At 32.1% G+C, this 15,742-nt stretch overlaps 1 protein-coding gene across 4 annotated transcripts in view; it reads left to right on the forward strand.

Annotated features, from left to right (window-relative positions):
* for (cGMP-dependent protein kinase for) overlaps window positions 1–15,742 on the forward strand; it is a 133,940-nt gene that overhangs the window by 77,155 nt on the left and 41,043 nt on the right. The window contains exons 1-2 of one of the 4 annotated variants that reach the window (XM_089224913.1): window positions 7,276–7,550; window positions 10,868–12,116. The exons of the other annotated variants lie outside the window; for them this stretch is intronic. Of the exons in view, the coding sequence (XP_089081039.1) occupies window positions 10,904–12,116 (1,213 nt within the window). The 5' untranslated portion in view covers window positions 7,276–7,550; window positions 10,868–10,903. Of the gene's footprint in view, window positions 1–7,275; window positions 7,551–10,867; window positions 12,117–15,742 lie in introns of those variants that run through there. 4 annotated transcript variants of the gene reach the window in all.

Raw genomic sequence — 15,742 nt, forward strand, 5'->3', positions numbered from 1 at the left:
ACTTAAAACATTTTATGGAAATTAGTATAATTCAACTTTCAAAATATTTACATAAATTTCAAGCTCTATATTATATTGGCCATCCTGGATTTTTTGGATGAGCCTGAAAACAAATATTTAATATTAGGTGTATCTAAACTATACTATGATAATCGGGTCCTATCATTTCAAAATTATCAATTAGAATTTATAACAAAATAAGTTCTTGCGGCAATAGTATGCACCATTGCACTCCGTACTACAAATAAAACATGAAATTGCAACCATATGAGGTCGTATGGTCTTTGTTGATGCGTCGTGGAAATATTTGTAACAGTGAAATTTGTTTTTTTTTTTTTGTCAATTGACGTGTCCACACGTGATTACCGATGATTGACGTTTAACGAGAGAGCATAACATTATTGGCATAAATATTATTATATGATTGTCATCACTCGTCGACACCATAACGGTATGAACGTTCTGATTTAGCGATTACATATTTCACCGGTGATGATAAAATATTGTATGCGTTCTATCTACTCGTTCGGAGTTCAAGACTCGTTATAGAAATTGTTAATTTTTCAATTTTTGTATCGCATACATGTTTGATGTGAATTGAAAACCTCGTATTGATATATTTATAACAATATTATAGATGGACTCATTCATTGAACATCGAAACAAATTGCTCAGAACGACATTGAAGGGACTTAACTACTTATTTTCAACAGTAATTTACCTCACATTATTTTGATTATTTTTGGAAAACGAAAAATATCGTTGTAACTTGTGCATCCTATATTGTATTATTATTGTACATCAACTACAGAATGTCTTTGATTCTAATGTATTATAATAAATTATGTAATATATCTATTATACTAAAATTATTTCATTTTATAGGCATATTTGGACAGACCTTGTTAGGACCTAAGATAAGACTTTCTAAAATCTGAATGGTGATTTATTTTTATTTTTATTTAAAATAACTTCTTGAAAATCTCGAAGTTAATAAAAAATTACGAGGTCAACTAATTTTCTTTATTTTTATCTTATAACATTTTTAAAACTGAATGGTAGTCAAAGGCCAATCACAATTTATTGTAATATTATTATTAAAATAAATTGCCATTATTATTAAATACTTATATTAAACTTTACTCATTTGTTCATGTACATCTTATTATTGAATTAACTAGCTACTATCTTAATTGTTCTTCGATGACAAATAATATTTACAATTTTGTTTTATTGTATTAAATTGTGTTAGTGTAAACTACATGCATCATGAGTGTTTTCATTATTCGCTCTGTAAATGACATAGCCGTCGTTAGGCACATTTCATATTAAGTTAGATAAGAAATAAGAAATAAATTATAATTTCATAGTCAGACCATTAAAATAATTTATATTCATTTCTTCGTGTTCTTGACTAGCTTGTGATTAATTACTTCGAGTTTTTTTTAGATCTGCTGTATACATTTGTATTACATTTTACCTGTATAATAATTCATAAAAATGAACACTGTAAAATAGTATAGTTGTCAATGTAAACTCAACCTAATGTAACTAACATTTTGTGACCCAATGGCCTATGTCGCCTAGGGTATATTTCGTTATAATAAAAAAAAATCCATAAAAAATTAATATACCTACCTATACATTTTCAAAAAAGTATATGATGTATTATTGTAATATACCTAGAAATGTACTTATTTTATATTTATATTTAAAATTATAAGTTTCATTTATGAAATCAGTCATATCTTATGAATCAAAGATAAATGTGTTTGATTCCCTGTAATATTATAATATAATATTCAAGTCAGAATATTGCAGTTATTTCTTACAGTTCTCATCATGCCTCATCAATGTTCCAGGGAATAATAAAAAAGTTACATGATGTATATCTACTTATACTAGCTGAACTCGTGCACTTCGTAGCCCGTTCAAAATCCTACCTCTTATATGTCTTAAACTGTGTTAAATGTGTTTCCTGTGATTATGCTAGAAGTATATTTTTATACATAGGTATATAGAATATAGATAGATAACGGTTAACATATAGTAAGTAATAATCTTATAACGATATTCAATTTAGTCTATCATTATGTAAATGTATTCGTTTTATCGAGAAAAGTCTGACAATTCAAATATTCAATTGAATGATATTTAAGCAAATTACTTTTTAACTTAGCCTATTTTCTGCGAATAGGTCTAAAATAACTCTGTACCAAATTTTGTTGCAATCGGTTCAGCCGTTAGGTATTCATAAACAGATATATATATATAATTTATATATATAAATGGATTTCTGTCTGTCTGTTTGTCCTTTATGCATACCTAACGGCTGAACTAATTGCGACGAAAATTTGGTACAGTGATATATTAGGTTATATATAAATAAGGTATATATTTATATATGTATGTATTAAAATTGAATAACAATTTAAGCAAATATGATTCAAACTATAAAGGTAGGCATGAATAGTATATCAGTTCTCAGCCATCGACAAATTACTCTTACTTTGTGTATACATAATCATTAGTTTTTTATTTAAATATCTCTGTGTCAAATTATATCGGTGAGTTTATTTAATTAAATTTATGACTTTGAATATGCTAATATAGTATGAATATCGACAATTGTTAATAAAAATTATATTAATTGTACAGTATGTACAAAAATGTTCATGATTTGTTAACGTCACATGAATATAGCTATTCATTTGAATATAAAATAATTTATTAGGAGATATTTATGAAAGGGTAACTTATATTTTATAAAGTTATATATATATATATAAGTTATAACTTTATAAGTTTGTCCTGTGAAAATTAAAATCAAAATTGGTAACTAGTCGTACTTAGTTGATTTATAGTATATTTATAAATGTTTATCATATCTTCAATGTAATAAATAGCTTTAAATAATTGTATAATAATAATTATTATAATTCTTATTATTTATATTACTATACATATAAAACACGATTATACATTTCTTACCCATTTTCCTATTTATTAACTGTTAATGTATGAAAATGTTATAAAGTGAAACGTGATACTATATAGTCATATAGTTTGAATATCTGATTCAAATTATCACTTATCGAATTACACTTTTGAATTGCAATCGAAATCAGGTTCATATATTTATTCTTGGAATGCTGCTTGATCTTTTTGGTACAAGTATAATTCGAGTATATTATTTTATTATACGAATTATAGTATTATATATTTAAACTATAAAACCGCTTGTGTAAAACCTTTATTATTTTAAATGAAATTTTGTCATTTTTTAAAATATACAACAGCTTATGATAAAAACTAATGAATATTAAAAATTTTAATTTAAAATATCTTTCAATTTTTTTTCATACCCTTAAATTAGGTTTTGTCTGTAATTATATCTATGTAAATTTAAATATTTTCTTCAAATTATTAACTACAAGTAGATACTATAATTTTATGTTTGAAGGTAAAAGTACAAATGTTTGTTGTTTTGATATTTTTCTTAGGTAATCCATCAAATTATATAATATCAAATAGATTTTCTAAAGTTTTCGACGAATAATAATTTTAAAACTTTGATATATAAGTGCCAGTGGTTTATCTGATAATACTATAAAAATATCATATTTAATTTAAGAGTGATTTTTATATTAATTTAAATTTAATGGCTATTTTTAATTTCATGTAATATTTAGATTTAGTACATATTATATTACTAATCCATTTAAATTCGAATATTAGTTTATTTCGCTCATGATCTATATGCTTTATATACATTCCAAACACACGAGTGAAATAATTTGTATGTTGATCTTTCGTCCTCTCAACTGTATATTTGTGGTTATTTTGTTTTATTGATTTTCAGTAAACATCAATAAATTATATTTATATCAACATACAAAATTGAATTTAAAGTCCATATTCTACATCATTTGTACTTTAATAGGTTTATAAACATATATTATACCAAAAACCATTTAAAAAATAATATTGAACCATAAACTGATTATACTGTAATAATATTTTAGTTATATGTAAAATTATACGAAAATAAAGGTGCAAATTGAACAGCTTTTTAGAATTATTTCCATTTAAAATTAGCTTTGATATATTTTATAGTTATTACTAGGGGTGGGATTTCGATGCACTTTGCATTGTTTTTCAAAGCTTACTGTGCAATGCTCGTCTTGTCACAAATTTATTTTATGTACATTTGAATGAGAATAAGAAAGTTTATTTTGCATTTTTTTGCATTTTTTGGCAATTTTTAGTTTTTAGGTCATTTTCTTAATTTTTTAGGGCATTTTAGAGTTTTTGGAGTATTTTTTGAGTTTTTGGAAACCAAGTGTATGAATTTGAAATTTTATTTTAAGATTTTAAGATTTTTACACCAACATGGTTTTTAAATAAATATAACAGATTATAAGTAGGTACTCCTAATTCGTATTATATTATCGGAAAAGGTTTGAGTAACTTTTTATTGTAATTTATACTAAAATTATTAAAAATTAAAAAATTTGTAGATTTATTGCCCTTTTTTAGGTCATTATTTTGAGTTTTTAGGTCATAAAAGCATTTTTTTAGGACATTTTTCGTGGTTTTTGAGGGCATTAAAATCCCAGCCCTAGTTATTACTTAAAAGGATGCTACGCCTGCATAATATGTTGTCCCCGACTCCCCGTTTTACAAGTGCGTAACATAGCAAATTTTACGCTAAGCACATCACGTTTAACTCGGTTAATTTAAAATTTAGAGTGAAATTACCTCTTATAAAAATTAAAGGTAACATTATTATCGAAGGCCTTTTTTTACGATTTTAATTTTAATTTTAAAGTAAATTATGAGTTATCAGTATTTTAAGATGTAAAAACTATTTACAATTTTAAAATACTCATGACTCGCTTTAAAATTTAGATTAAATAAAAAGCCTAAGAAAAGCCTTCGATAATAATATCACCTTAAATTTTATAAGAGGTAAATTCACTCTTAATTTTAAACTAACCGAGTTAAACGTGATCTGCTGAGCGTAAAATTTGCCGTTAAACACTTGTAAGACGGAGACAACACATCATGGAGAGTGTAGTGTCCTCTTAATAAAATGTATTAATAACTGTATAATATGCTCATTATATGATTCATATTAATATATTAATTACTTAATTTATCTCCTGCATATTTTCAGTATATTTTATTCAATCATATTGATTTTGATTTTTGGTTATTGACCAATTGATTTTTCAGTTGGTTAAAACTTCTAGTTGATTAGAAATGCAAAATTTTATATTTTAGACACGAGTGAAGCGTGATAATATTTTTCAATATTTTCGCTTAAAACTTTTTGAGACAGTTCACTGTTAAAAATTTCATATATCTATTTTTAGATAGAAAATTAAAAATGAATTTAAATTTTGAATAAAAATCGAAATTCTCGTGTTTATCCGAAAAATTGTTAAAAACAATAAAGCGATGAATTGAAATAAATCAAATAAGTTTTTAACAAAATCTCAAACGTTATCAACAATTTTAAACTTATTTTTAAAGACTAGGAGTATAAGGTTAGTTTTTATCCAAATATTTTAGAGGAGTATTGTTTGAAAATAGATAGTATTACAAGTACAATTAATACCACGTTTGTTGATCGTAAGTTACTTTTTAGCATATAGTTAAGTTATATGTTACTGTGTTAATATATTATTTTACAATATACGTTAATGTTATACTTAAGTTTTAAAATTAGATTACAAAAATAATTGTAAGACTGGTGTTTGACATATTTCGTACTCAATATACGAGTGCCGAGTGTGTAGCATTTTGGTCTTTCTACATTTAGTTTAACTAAATGTCAATGACCCTTTTTTCATACAATGTTTTTATACTGCACACCATTCGTCAAATAAAAACTACATATTTTATTGTATTTTATTTAATACACACAACATACACTTTTGAATCAAAAATAAAATATGAATCGTGAATTAATTTTACATTTGTGATTCTTATGAGAAATTATTCAATCATTTGTACCTGATGTCTCATTAACATGTACATTCTTTTGACACGCTCTACTTCATAATGTTAATTTTGGAATCGTGTGGAAATAGACTAATAAACATTAGATTCAGTTATGTAGAATTTTGTTATGTTTGTGATCTGATTAACTCGTTTACATTATCATGTTTTAATTAACGTGCAAAATCATGCTGAATTTATAGATGCGCACTTATTATACAAGCAATACAGATACACAAATTATTTTTATATATGTCTTATAACATATTTAGAATGATATTAATTTATTGTCGTCTCACGATACACATAACGCTGTGATAATGAACTATAATAATATTATGTCTACACCGTGATTATTAATTATTCATATTTTGGCCAATCTGTATTATCTATAAGTAAAATCCAAGTATATATGCAATTTATAATAGCAAAATAAGTCATTTTATCGTATTTAAGAAAAATGTTGTGTTGTAATTATATATTTTTCGTTTGTGCATTGTGCGTTATCATACCAATTATTATTTCCACGATTATAAATCATACTAGCATTCTCTAGTCCCAAGGTCAGCTGTTGTTCTAAACCAAAAAAAAATTAGCTGAACGTGTATTTAATTACAGTTAAGCGTGTATTATAATTTATAAATTTTAGTACATCGTGGTAGACGCGCGGTTGATTGAGTTTCGTCTGATAAGAATAAAAATAAATGTTGATAACGATAGTGCGTATGCTGCCGAAGAAACGTATGTACTTTGATCAACCGGAAACTACCATCTATCGCATAATTCTTAACCAAAAAAGCGAAATCCTCGCGTTTTTCGTTTCGAAAAAGACCTATTTAATCAAAAAACGAAAACCCGTCGTCACCGCCACCGCCGCCGCTTTCTTCACGGTGCGTAAAAATAGTAAACGCCTCCCCCCCCCCCTTTCACACACTGCTGGCCCATCGTCGTTATTATCGTACGCTGCGTACAGAGTGTTCGCGGTGCAAACGTCGCGAGCGGCGAACCGTAGTAAAGCAGCAGCAGCAGCAGCAGCTGTTGCCCCTGCTCCAAACCGTCGTCTCGAGTAGTTTTTACGTCGCTTTCGTCGTCGGCGGCAGCGTGGTGTGTTCTCTTTTTCATATTTCTGGCCCGATCGCGGTCGGTGGGGGGGCAAGCGAGCGGAGCGCGTAGCGGCGGCGGCAGCTACACCTCACCGGCGGCCAACCACCGCCAGCTGTTCCACGCAGCCGGACACAAAAGAACGCGATGCAAACAGTGTCTGCCCGCCCGTCCGCCGTCAGTTCGTGCGCGGTCGTCATCCGGTTTGGTCGTTCGTTTGCCGTGTGCGCCCGTCGTTTCGTTTCGCGTCGGTCCAAACCGTCGTCCGGTTCGCCCTAACTCCGGTGTGCGTTTTCAATTTATTTAGATTCGTTTTCTCACGCCCGTCCGTTTTCGCCGCACAATCGTCGTATCGACGAGTGTATTTTGCCGACGATTCGTTTTAATATCGGTTAAGACAACCGTGATATACGTCCCTCGCCGAAACTCGGCCCTCCCCTACGGTAAGCGGAGAGCTCGTTTTTCTTTTAAATATCTACTGGTTTATTATATTTTTCCTGTTCACTTGTCGCCACCGTGTCATTGCTCTGTGATTGTTGTGTTCAGATCGGATTTCCTCGGGACGAGAACACACCCGTGTATTTTTGCGAGTAGTATAGTGTTTAGCTTTAAGTGATCGTCATCGGGGGGTAGCGTGCTCTACTGGAGATGGTAGGTGCTCCTCGACGTCGAAAAGACGCGATAAACCCGCTTGGAAAACAGACCAAACACTTTCCGCCTCTGCACGACTCCGGTATCCGGTTAAAACCGCAGCCCCTCATCCGCTCATACCATCAACGGCATTTGCATATCCGTTAGACCACCGTACGTGGTTCGACGTGTCTGTCCACTTAATCTTGCGACCGCACAGTATTCGGCTCACGCCTTCAACTCGTTATCGTTTAGAGAAGCGACCGCGCTATCCATGGACTCGAGATATTATTTCTGTTAAAACTCGCGACTCAAAATTGTGCGTAGGTACCTAAAGGCATCGATAAAACACCGAGTACTATTAGTTTAAACAATGCACTCGAATATGCCTTGTACTTACAATAAATACATCAGCATAATAATTAAGTAGATATATGTAGTTAATCAAATAATGCATTTTTGGTTGGTACTTGGTAACGCGACGCACATTTTTTCCGCTGCGTTTTCGTTATCAGCAAATTTCTCAACTTTTGAACCGTCGCCGTCGTCTTACTTGCACTGTTGCACGCACGCAATGACATATATTATTATTGTTACAAAGAGTAGTTAGTTAAAGTCTGTGCGCAGTCCGAAGTACTTTCATATAGTATTATTTTAGTCCCAATCGAATTAGAAACATTATAGTACGTGTTATTGACTAATTCAGCCGCTAATCTTTCAAATCCGGCATTTAATTGAATCGCGTCAAGCGAGCATTAAAAACATCGTTATCTCATTCGAAATCGTTGTAGGTATCTACGCTTCTATTGAGATTCAGTATAAAAAAAACACACACACGCACCCAAAACCATATTGTTTTATTAATATAACACATAACAAACTACCAACACAGACGTAGGTGTTTGATAAAATACATTAAGATATTAAGTTGTGAATATGATCTTACCACGCGAGTAGTATGTGTATATGCATGCGTGTTGTGTAATTGTGTAAAGGGTAAGATTTTGGTGGATGAGAAGAATATTGAGAAATAAAGGGTGGTCCAAGCGAGGGTCCCTTTCGACCGTTTGTGTGCTGGGTGTAACCGTCCACGATTTCAGATACCTATATGTGGCTACATTATAGTGCCACGTGTAGGCACCATACACATAATAAACGGCACTTGTGTCAGTACCGACTATCAGTGGATACTACAGTTATACCTGCCAAAGTGGGCAAAGATAAAATCGAAAAAATCTAAAATATCAATTGTTCCGAGGTCATACTAATATCATAGAGGTCCGTGAGGAAAGTTTGGACACTATATGCATAGTAAAACAGCATATTATATAGGTATTAAAAACTCTACGGCTATCCCAATAGTCTCACTCATATCTGCTGCTGCTACAAAACTACTACTGCTATTACTGCTATTATTAATGATTGTTGCTGCCGGGCGACAGTGTTATCGTGTCTCGGACAAGGTAACGGAGAATGAAAGTCAACCAACAAAATTTCACAACAGTTCGACGACGGCACAATGCGTGATTCTGCGATCGTTCGTTTTAGAAAATCGAAAACTGTGTGTCTACTTATAATATTTTAAATATTGTCGTAGGTATGATGAGGTTTTTTTTTTGATATTATTTAATAATAATAGTGCTATAATATATTATGCACTATAAGATCGGAGAATTCAAAATGTGATTGGTTTACCGAAATGGATGTTATTATGTTTACTATACCTACATCGAGAGAGGGTTAGGGTAAAGATCTGATCCAAGTAACCAGAGCTATTTAGATAACCGTTTTTTATTATGCCATAATAAAGTTGTTGACAGATGCAGGTGCGTTTGAAAAATCAAAAATTCGACGATCCAATCATAATTATATGTAATGATTAATAGTTAGAGTATATGCGGTAATGGAACGCCATCAGTTAGTGTATTATAAGTTTTTTGAATAGGCAGAATTAAACCGCATGTTTAACGTACCTACTGTATAGTGTATTGTGAACAGGTACCTATTATACCAGCAATTATATTTATACACTATTATTTTTACCGATTTACGTTAAACATGACGTGTAAGTACAATAGCTAATAATTATTTCTTTCCATTTGAACGATATCGTAGATGCGGTAAAATCAGTGGCAAAATGTACAGTTTTGAAACGACATATACAAAAACAATATTTTGTAAAAATTAAAATTAAAATTAATATTTATTGTTAATATGCCTATAGACGCATTTATTTCTCTTTTGACCGAAACAGCCAATGATATTTTAAAATGTAGTAGGTATAAAAAGTTTTGTCAGATTTTTATTTTAATCAAATGTGTTTATCATCTTAGAGGGGTGAAAAGTCAATCGAACTCATATTTATAGTGGACATTGCCATCGTCCATTACGTCGTTACGACACATTAAAATAATCAATCATTTTGCTAATTATTTAATTTATTGTGTTCAGACATTTTTGAGTATTGGCCGTTAATCTCTTACATTTTAATATGTTTTTATAATTTCATCACTGTATTTATGTAGACGTATTATCTAGCATTATATGTATATTCATTCATTGTTGAACGACATTTTTCGTCTTCAATTGGTCGTATTAACTTACTACATTACTTTTAAATTGTATTTAAATTAGGTTAATTAGATTTATTACTATATTGCGTAATAGTTTTTTTTTCAAATGATTATAATTAAATAACTATGTTACATAATACATAGGTAGGTATATAGAGTATCTATCAAAAAGTAGAAAATCGGCGTGACAGTGTTTACGTTTTTTTGCACCTCGACTTAAGCCGGTCCATTAATTTTCTGTTTTTCTTAATTAAGCAACACCGGAAAAATGTTAATAGGTCATTTCAACAATACCAATAATATAGTATTTGGCTTAATAATTTGGAGGTTAAAAAGTCAGGTAAATACATTAACTGATTTATTTTCTAGACCCGCTGTAGTTAATAGTAGCCAGTTGTAGTAGTATTATATAGTATCAGTAGAATTATTGTTAGATAGTTTGGAGTGTTTGCTAGTATAATTTGGATGTAGTGTGTGCGCAAAAACAAGAGCAATGACAAGGTAGACGTGAAAAATGAACGCGACGTATATTTAAAATAAATATTTTTATAATATAGCTATCGGAAGACAGCAGCAATGATTATGGACGTAAAATGAAAATCTGTTTCGTCTATTACCCGGGAAAAGCTACACAGGTCGTGCCTTTGGTAGCGGCGACAAAGGAGGAGGAAGAAGAGGACGAGGACGAGGACGACGATAACAACAACGATAACGTCAAAGCTTTCGTCAACGACCACGAAAAAATCAATAACAACGACGACAACAATAACAATAAGGAAGATCACGACCACGACGTCGTCATCTCCAAAGAACCGGCGCCCTCCAACGACATGAACTCGTACGAGGCGAGTTGGCAAGAGTGCCGGTTGAAGTGGTGTTTACGTTCACGGAGCAAAGAGCGTCACGACGCGGTCGCCAGTTGGACTGAAGACGACGAAGAGGATCGTGGTGAAGGCAGTGTCGGAAGCCGAGGCAGAACGCAGGTCGTCCGCAGGAATCCATCGGAAAAGCGGCAGGCATGCAGCAGTGACAGCACGGGCAGCAGCCAAGAGGAACAGGACGCCGCAGCATGGGCTGCCGCGTCAGCTCGTCGGCCAAAGGCCAAACCACTGAGTCGCGTGCAGAGCGTCCGCCACGACACGGCTGCACACCGGTATCGGACCCGTCAGCGGGTAGCCGCAGAGATTCTCGACGAGCAGCGGGCAGAGGCGTCGGCGGCGGCTGCGCGAGATCTTTGTCGGTCGTCTGCTGCCAAGGTCAAGAAGAGTCTATCGTTCCGAAATCCGGCACCCAAAAAGGTGGCCACCGGTGGCGACCGTCTACTACGGATCGTTTCAGACGACGATCACTTCAACCACTTCAACAACAACAATAACAACGACAACCGTCAACCTCGCCGCCACCACGATAAGGACAAACACCATTCTCATCACCACGACGACGGTGATGATCAACAACTTAACCACCAACAGCAACAACTGTTAACCGCGGATCCGGGTTCGTCGTTTGTCAGCGCCGCCACTTCAACCGAAACCACCATATCCGCATCGACCGCGATCGCCACTGCGGGAGACAGTGGCAGCGGTAGCCAAGACAATTTCGCCATTCCTAGGCCCAAACTCATAGTTCCTGTACACACGTATGGTCTCAGAAAGCGCAGGACCGGTAACACGATCTCATCGAACCGAACTGCCAGCGACGTGAACGCAGCTTCAGCCTCGAACACCGTCGCATCCTCTTCCGGCAGCTCGTCGACCACCACCGCCACCGCCTCTGACACGAAAAAACATCACAATTCGTGTCCAGGTAAAAAAAAAAACACTCTTACTTTTTTTTTTTATGATACTACCGACATGAGCAATCCGACCATTGCGAATTGGATGTAGAGCTTTTCTAATAGCTCTTAGAATAATCCCTGAAACTTATGTAAAATTCGGTCAAACAGGTTTTGAGTATATATTGTGTATTGTATAAGTATTTTTCTATTTAAAGGAAATACCACAGCTATAGTGGCTATAGAAGCATATTAATATAGTATAGTATAATTTAGTATGCTTCTATTCACTATTCGAACCACCGTGCGTTACTAAAGGATTTTTTTCTGTAACCAATGCCAACCATATTATATGGGTATGCACAAAAAATTATTCGATTTTCGTGAGCCAAAACAAAATTCATGTGTGAGTCATGCTATATAGCAACCTATTGAGGTTGGAAAAAGGAGATTTTTATCACCCTTGATCGTCGACGAGTCTTTTGGGGAATCTATTGAGGGATTAAGCCCCCCAAACAGAACCCTGGTTACGGCATTGTCGTGTTCTATACCAGGGAAACACCCTCCCTCAACCCACTATATAGTTACGATATGTAAGAAATAATGATCAAATCGAGTCGTACTGATTTATTTTTAAGACGGATTAATAAAGTGATTAGATGTTTGAAAACAAAAAAAAATTTCGGGCAAATTCGATTGTTATCTCATACCCATGAGCCATGAGCAACGGCGGTTTTTTTTTCGTTATCAATTTTGCAACGTCTCGTCTCGGTGTGTGGAAACTGCTTTACGATATCGACGCGGCAACTCCGTGTTTCGTCACGACACTCGGTTTTTTTTTCTTATAATTATTTATTTCCGATTTAAATAGTCGGAACAAGTTTATTGTATTGTGTTTACGCAAATGTTATCAAAATCAAACCCAAATTTAGCAACGCAGTTTTGTAATCGACGCTGTTGTGCGTATCACCTACAACATATTATTTTATGCGTTTTAATGTAATAATATTGTACAATTATTTGTTCTCTACCACCCAACAAATCTATTTACACATAACATCATAGTCTTCAATTATAAGTAAATTAATCATTCTTGAGGTTTGAGACAATGTAATTTCGTAAATCCGATACTTAGTATTTTGTCTCATTACAGTTGGCAAATGGCAAATCTTTTTAATTAAATAATCACAGTATCGAATCAAATTTGTATTAATGTAATCGAATGATCGTCATTCAGTATTGTTATCGGAATTATAGGGAGAACATTATAAAATGATCAATGATCTCTTATAATAATATAGATAATTCGATCACAAACCAGTGCCTAGCGTCTAATGGTCTTATTTATCAATATTAGCCTTAACACTTAACAGTATTATTAACGTCTAACGAGGAAAATTCCTCCGCTTTAATAAGTGTTTGATTTTCCTCTGTATAAATTATTTTATAACAGAAACATATAAATAACTGCTGCAGTACGGTTGTACCTACTTAATAATTTTGTTGCGTGTTAATGCTAATGCTGGTAATTATTATTTATTTGATGAGCTGGTGTACCAGATCTTGTCAACCTCAGACCTCAGAGTGTGGTACTTATTAACTATGTAACAAGAAACGACTTACCATTTTTGAATGTTACATGTATAAGGTATGATATACTTATATCCCGAAACTCCTGCTGTGTATACAGTATATATATTCACGGAATCAAACAGCGTAGTATAATATTATTGTCCTATTAATAGGTCGACTCTAAATAAGAAAGTTAAACGATTTAATGGATAAATTAATGTAAACCAGAATGACGAGAAAATTTGTAAATCTCTGTAATATATAATATATTGTCATAATAGGTACATCTTTGGTATTAACATAGTGTATTATGTAATAGAGAAAAACTACGCTCGCGATGATAATAATTACTTATATATGACATATTATATATTATTTTAATATGCTATGGGTTTGAAAAGAAATATCTAATATGAAAGTATTGTTTTATTATATTGTGTACGTAAAACTATGGTCTATAGAGTTTTCTATGTCTATTTTCGGTATCAATAAATTTATTTTAAGTAGTGTAATGCGCATCAACAATTACCCGGTTTGTGGTTAATTTCATTTACTTTCACTCTACCTTGAAGAATATTCTACAAAAATTAAAGAATAACCAATCCGTTGGTTTATAATTGGGTCAGAATTTATTTCTCCTGTGCATGACGAATTTAATTGAACGCGATGTATTGTATTATAATAATTCTATATATATTAACTATTTTCTGTAGAAGACCATTTATCTTTATGGAAACTATGGCGAAATCATTTTCGTTTAATACTAGAAAGGTTACTTTAGGCTTTCGTCAATAAAACTCATAATATTTACTGATATAATTTTGACTGCTGTATGTCTGTGGATTCGTTTTAATTGAATAAAATTAACATATCCTCTAGTGATGAACGCATGATGAGAAAATGAAAACATTTTAATTAACCTATTTTTTATAAATGTGGGTAATCGTAAAATGCAAAAACTTCTATCGTACCTTATCTAAAAATGTAGGGAGGTATATTGTAATAGTAATAGTTTTTGACAAAATAAAAATGTTAATTGATTAACCCTTCCTTAGCACAATAATCAAATAATAATAATATAAATAATATAAATGTTTGTGATGTCTAATATACATATAATATAATATTGTCGGATATTATAAATTGAACAACGGTATATAACCTCTGATGGCCCGAGAAAATATTTAATTGATCTACATCATATCAATAACATCTAGGGCAATAAAAATCGATACTTTGTTAAAAATAAAACCTGGCATCCGCCCATTTATCGTTTGATCGACGTCAGACGATGTCTGTAATCTAAAACCATTGTCAAAAATAATATCGTCCGAAATTATATAGCTATAAAATATTGAATTCTCCCACCTCTAAAAAAAATATCTAGTAATAGCTGTAACTTACAATTTACTATCAAATACGTGTACGATTAGCATATTATTATTACAATAATGTAAATACCAGAACCATAAAATTACTTAATATTTTTTAAAAGTGACATCTTATAGCTACGTGTATAGCTAATTCTATCTTGTGTCATCACCCGATAAATACAATTTAATATAGATAATGTAAGAGGTGCCTATTGGTTTAACCTATGTGTAATTAGAAGACAAATATAAAACGTAAATTACGCACGTGTAGGTTGACATTTAGAGTTTGTCAATACATAATAATAATACAATAAAGTATGTACCTACCTACTTAATCGATATTGTAATTATAATCACCATAATATTAATATTAAAACCATATATTTATATATATAAATATTACACTATGAATGTGGTTTTGGGTTCTTGGGCGTATCGGAAATTCAATGTTAATATTATTTAGGTCAAGTAAAACGGTGGAATATGATTCGGATATATAATGCATATTATCTGCAGTGAACCAACGAATTTTTCGTACAGATTAAAAAGTGAAATCCGTGAGTTGTTCAGAACTCGCCAATTTTAGTTATAGCTACGTATAATATAATAGTATACTTCGTTGGTTTGCTGTAAAAAAACACATAAGTTTCAGTGATGACGAGGAACGTCATCAAAATGTTTACCGTGTGCACGTGAGAGCGAAATCGCCTTTC

Source organism: Diuraphis noxia, unplaced genomic scaffold (genome assembly GCF_037042655.1).
Source record: "Diuraphis noxia isolate RWA-SAM2 unplaced genomic scaffold, SU_Dnox_SAM2 contig0003, whole genome shotgun sequence".
Lineage (NCBI taxonomy): Eukaryota > Metazoa > Arthropoda > Insecta > Hemiptera > Aphididae > Diuraphis > Diuraphis noxia.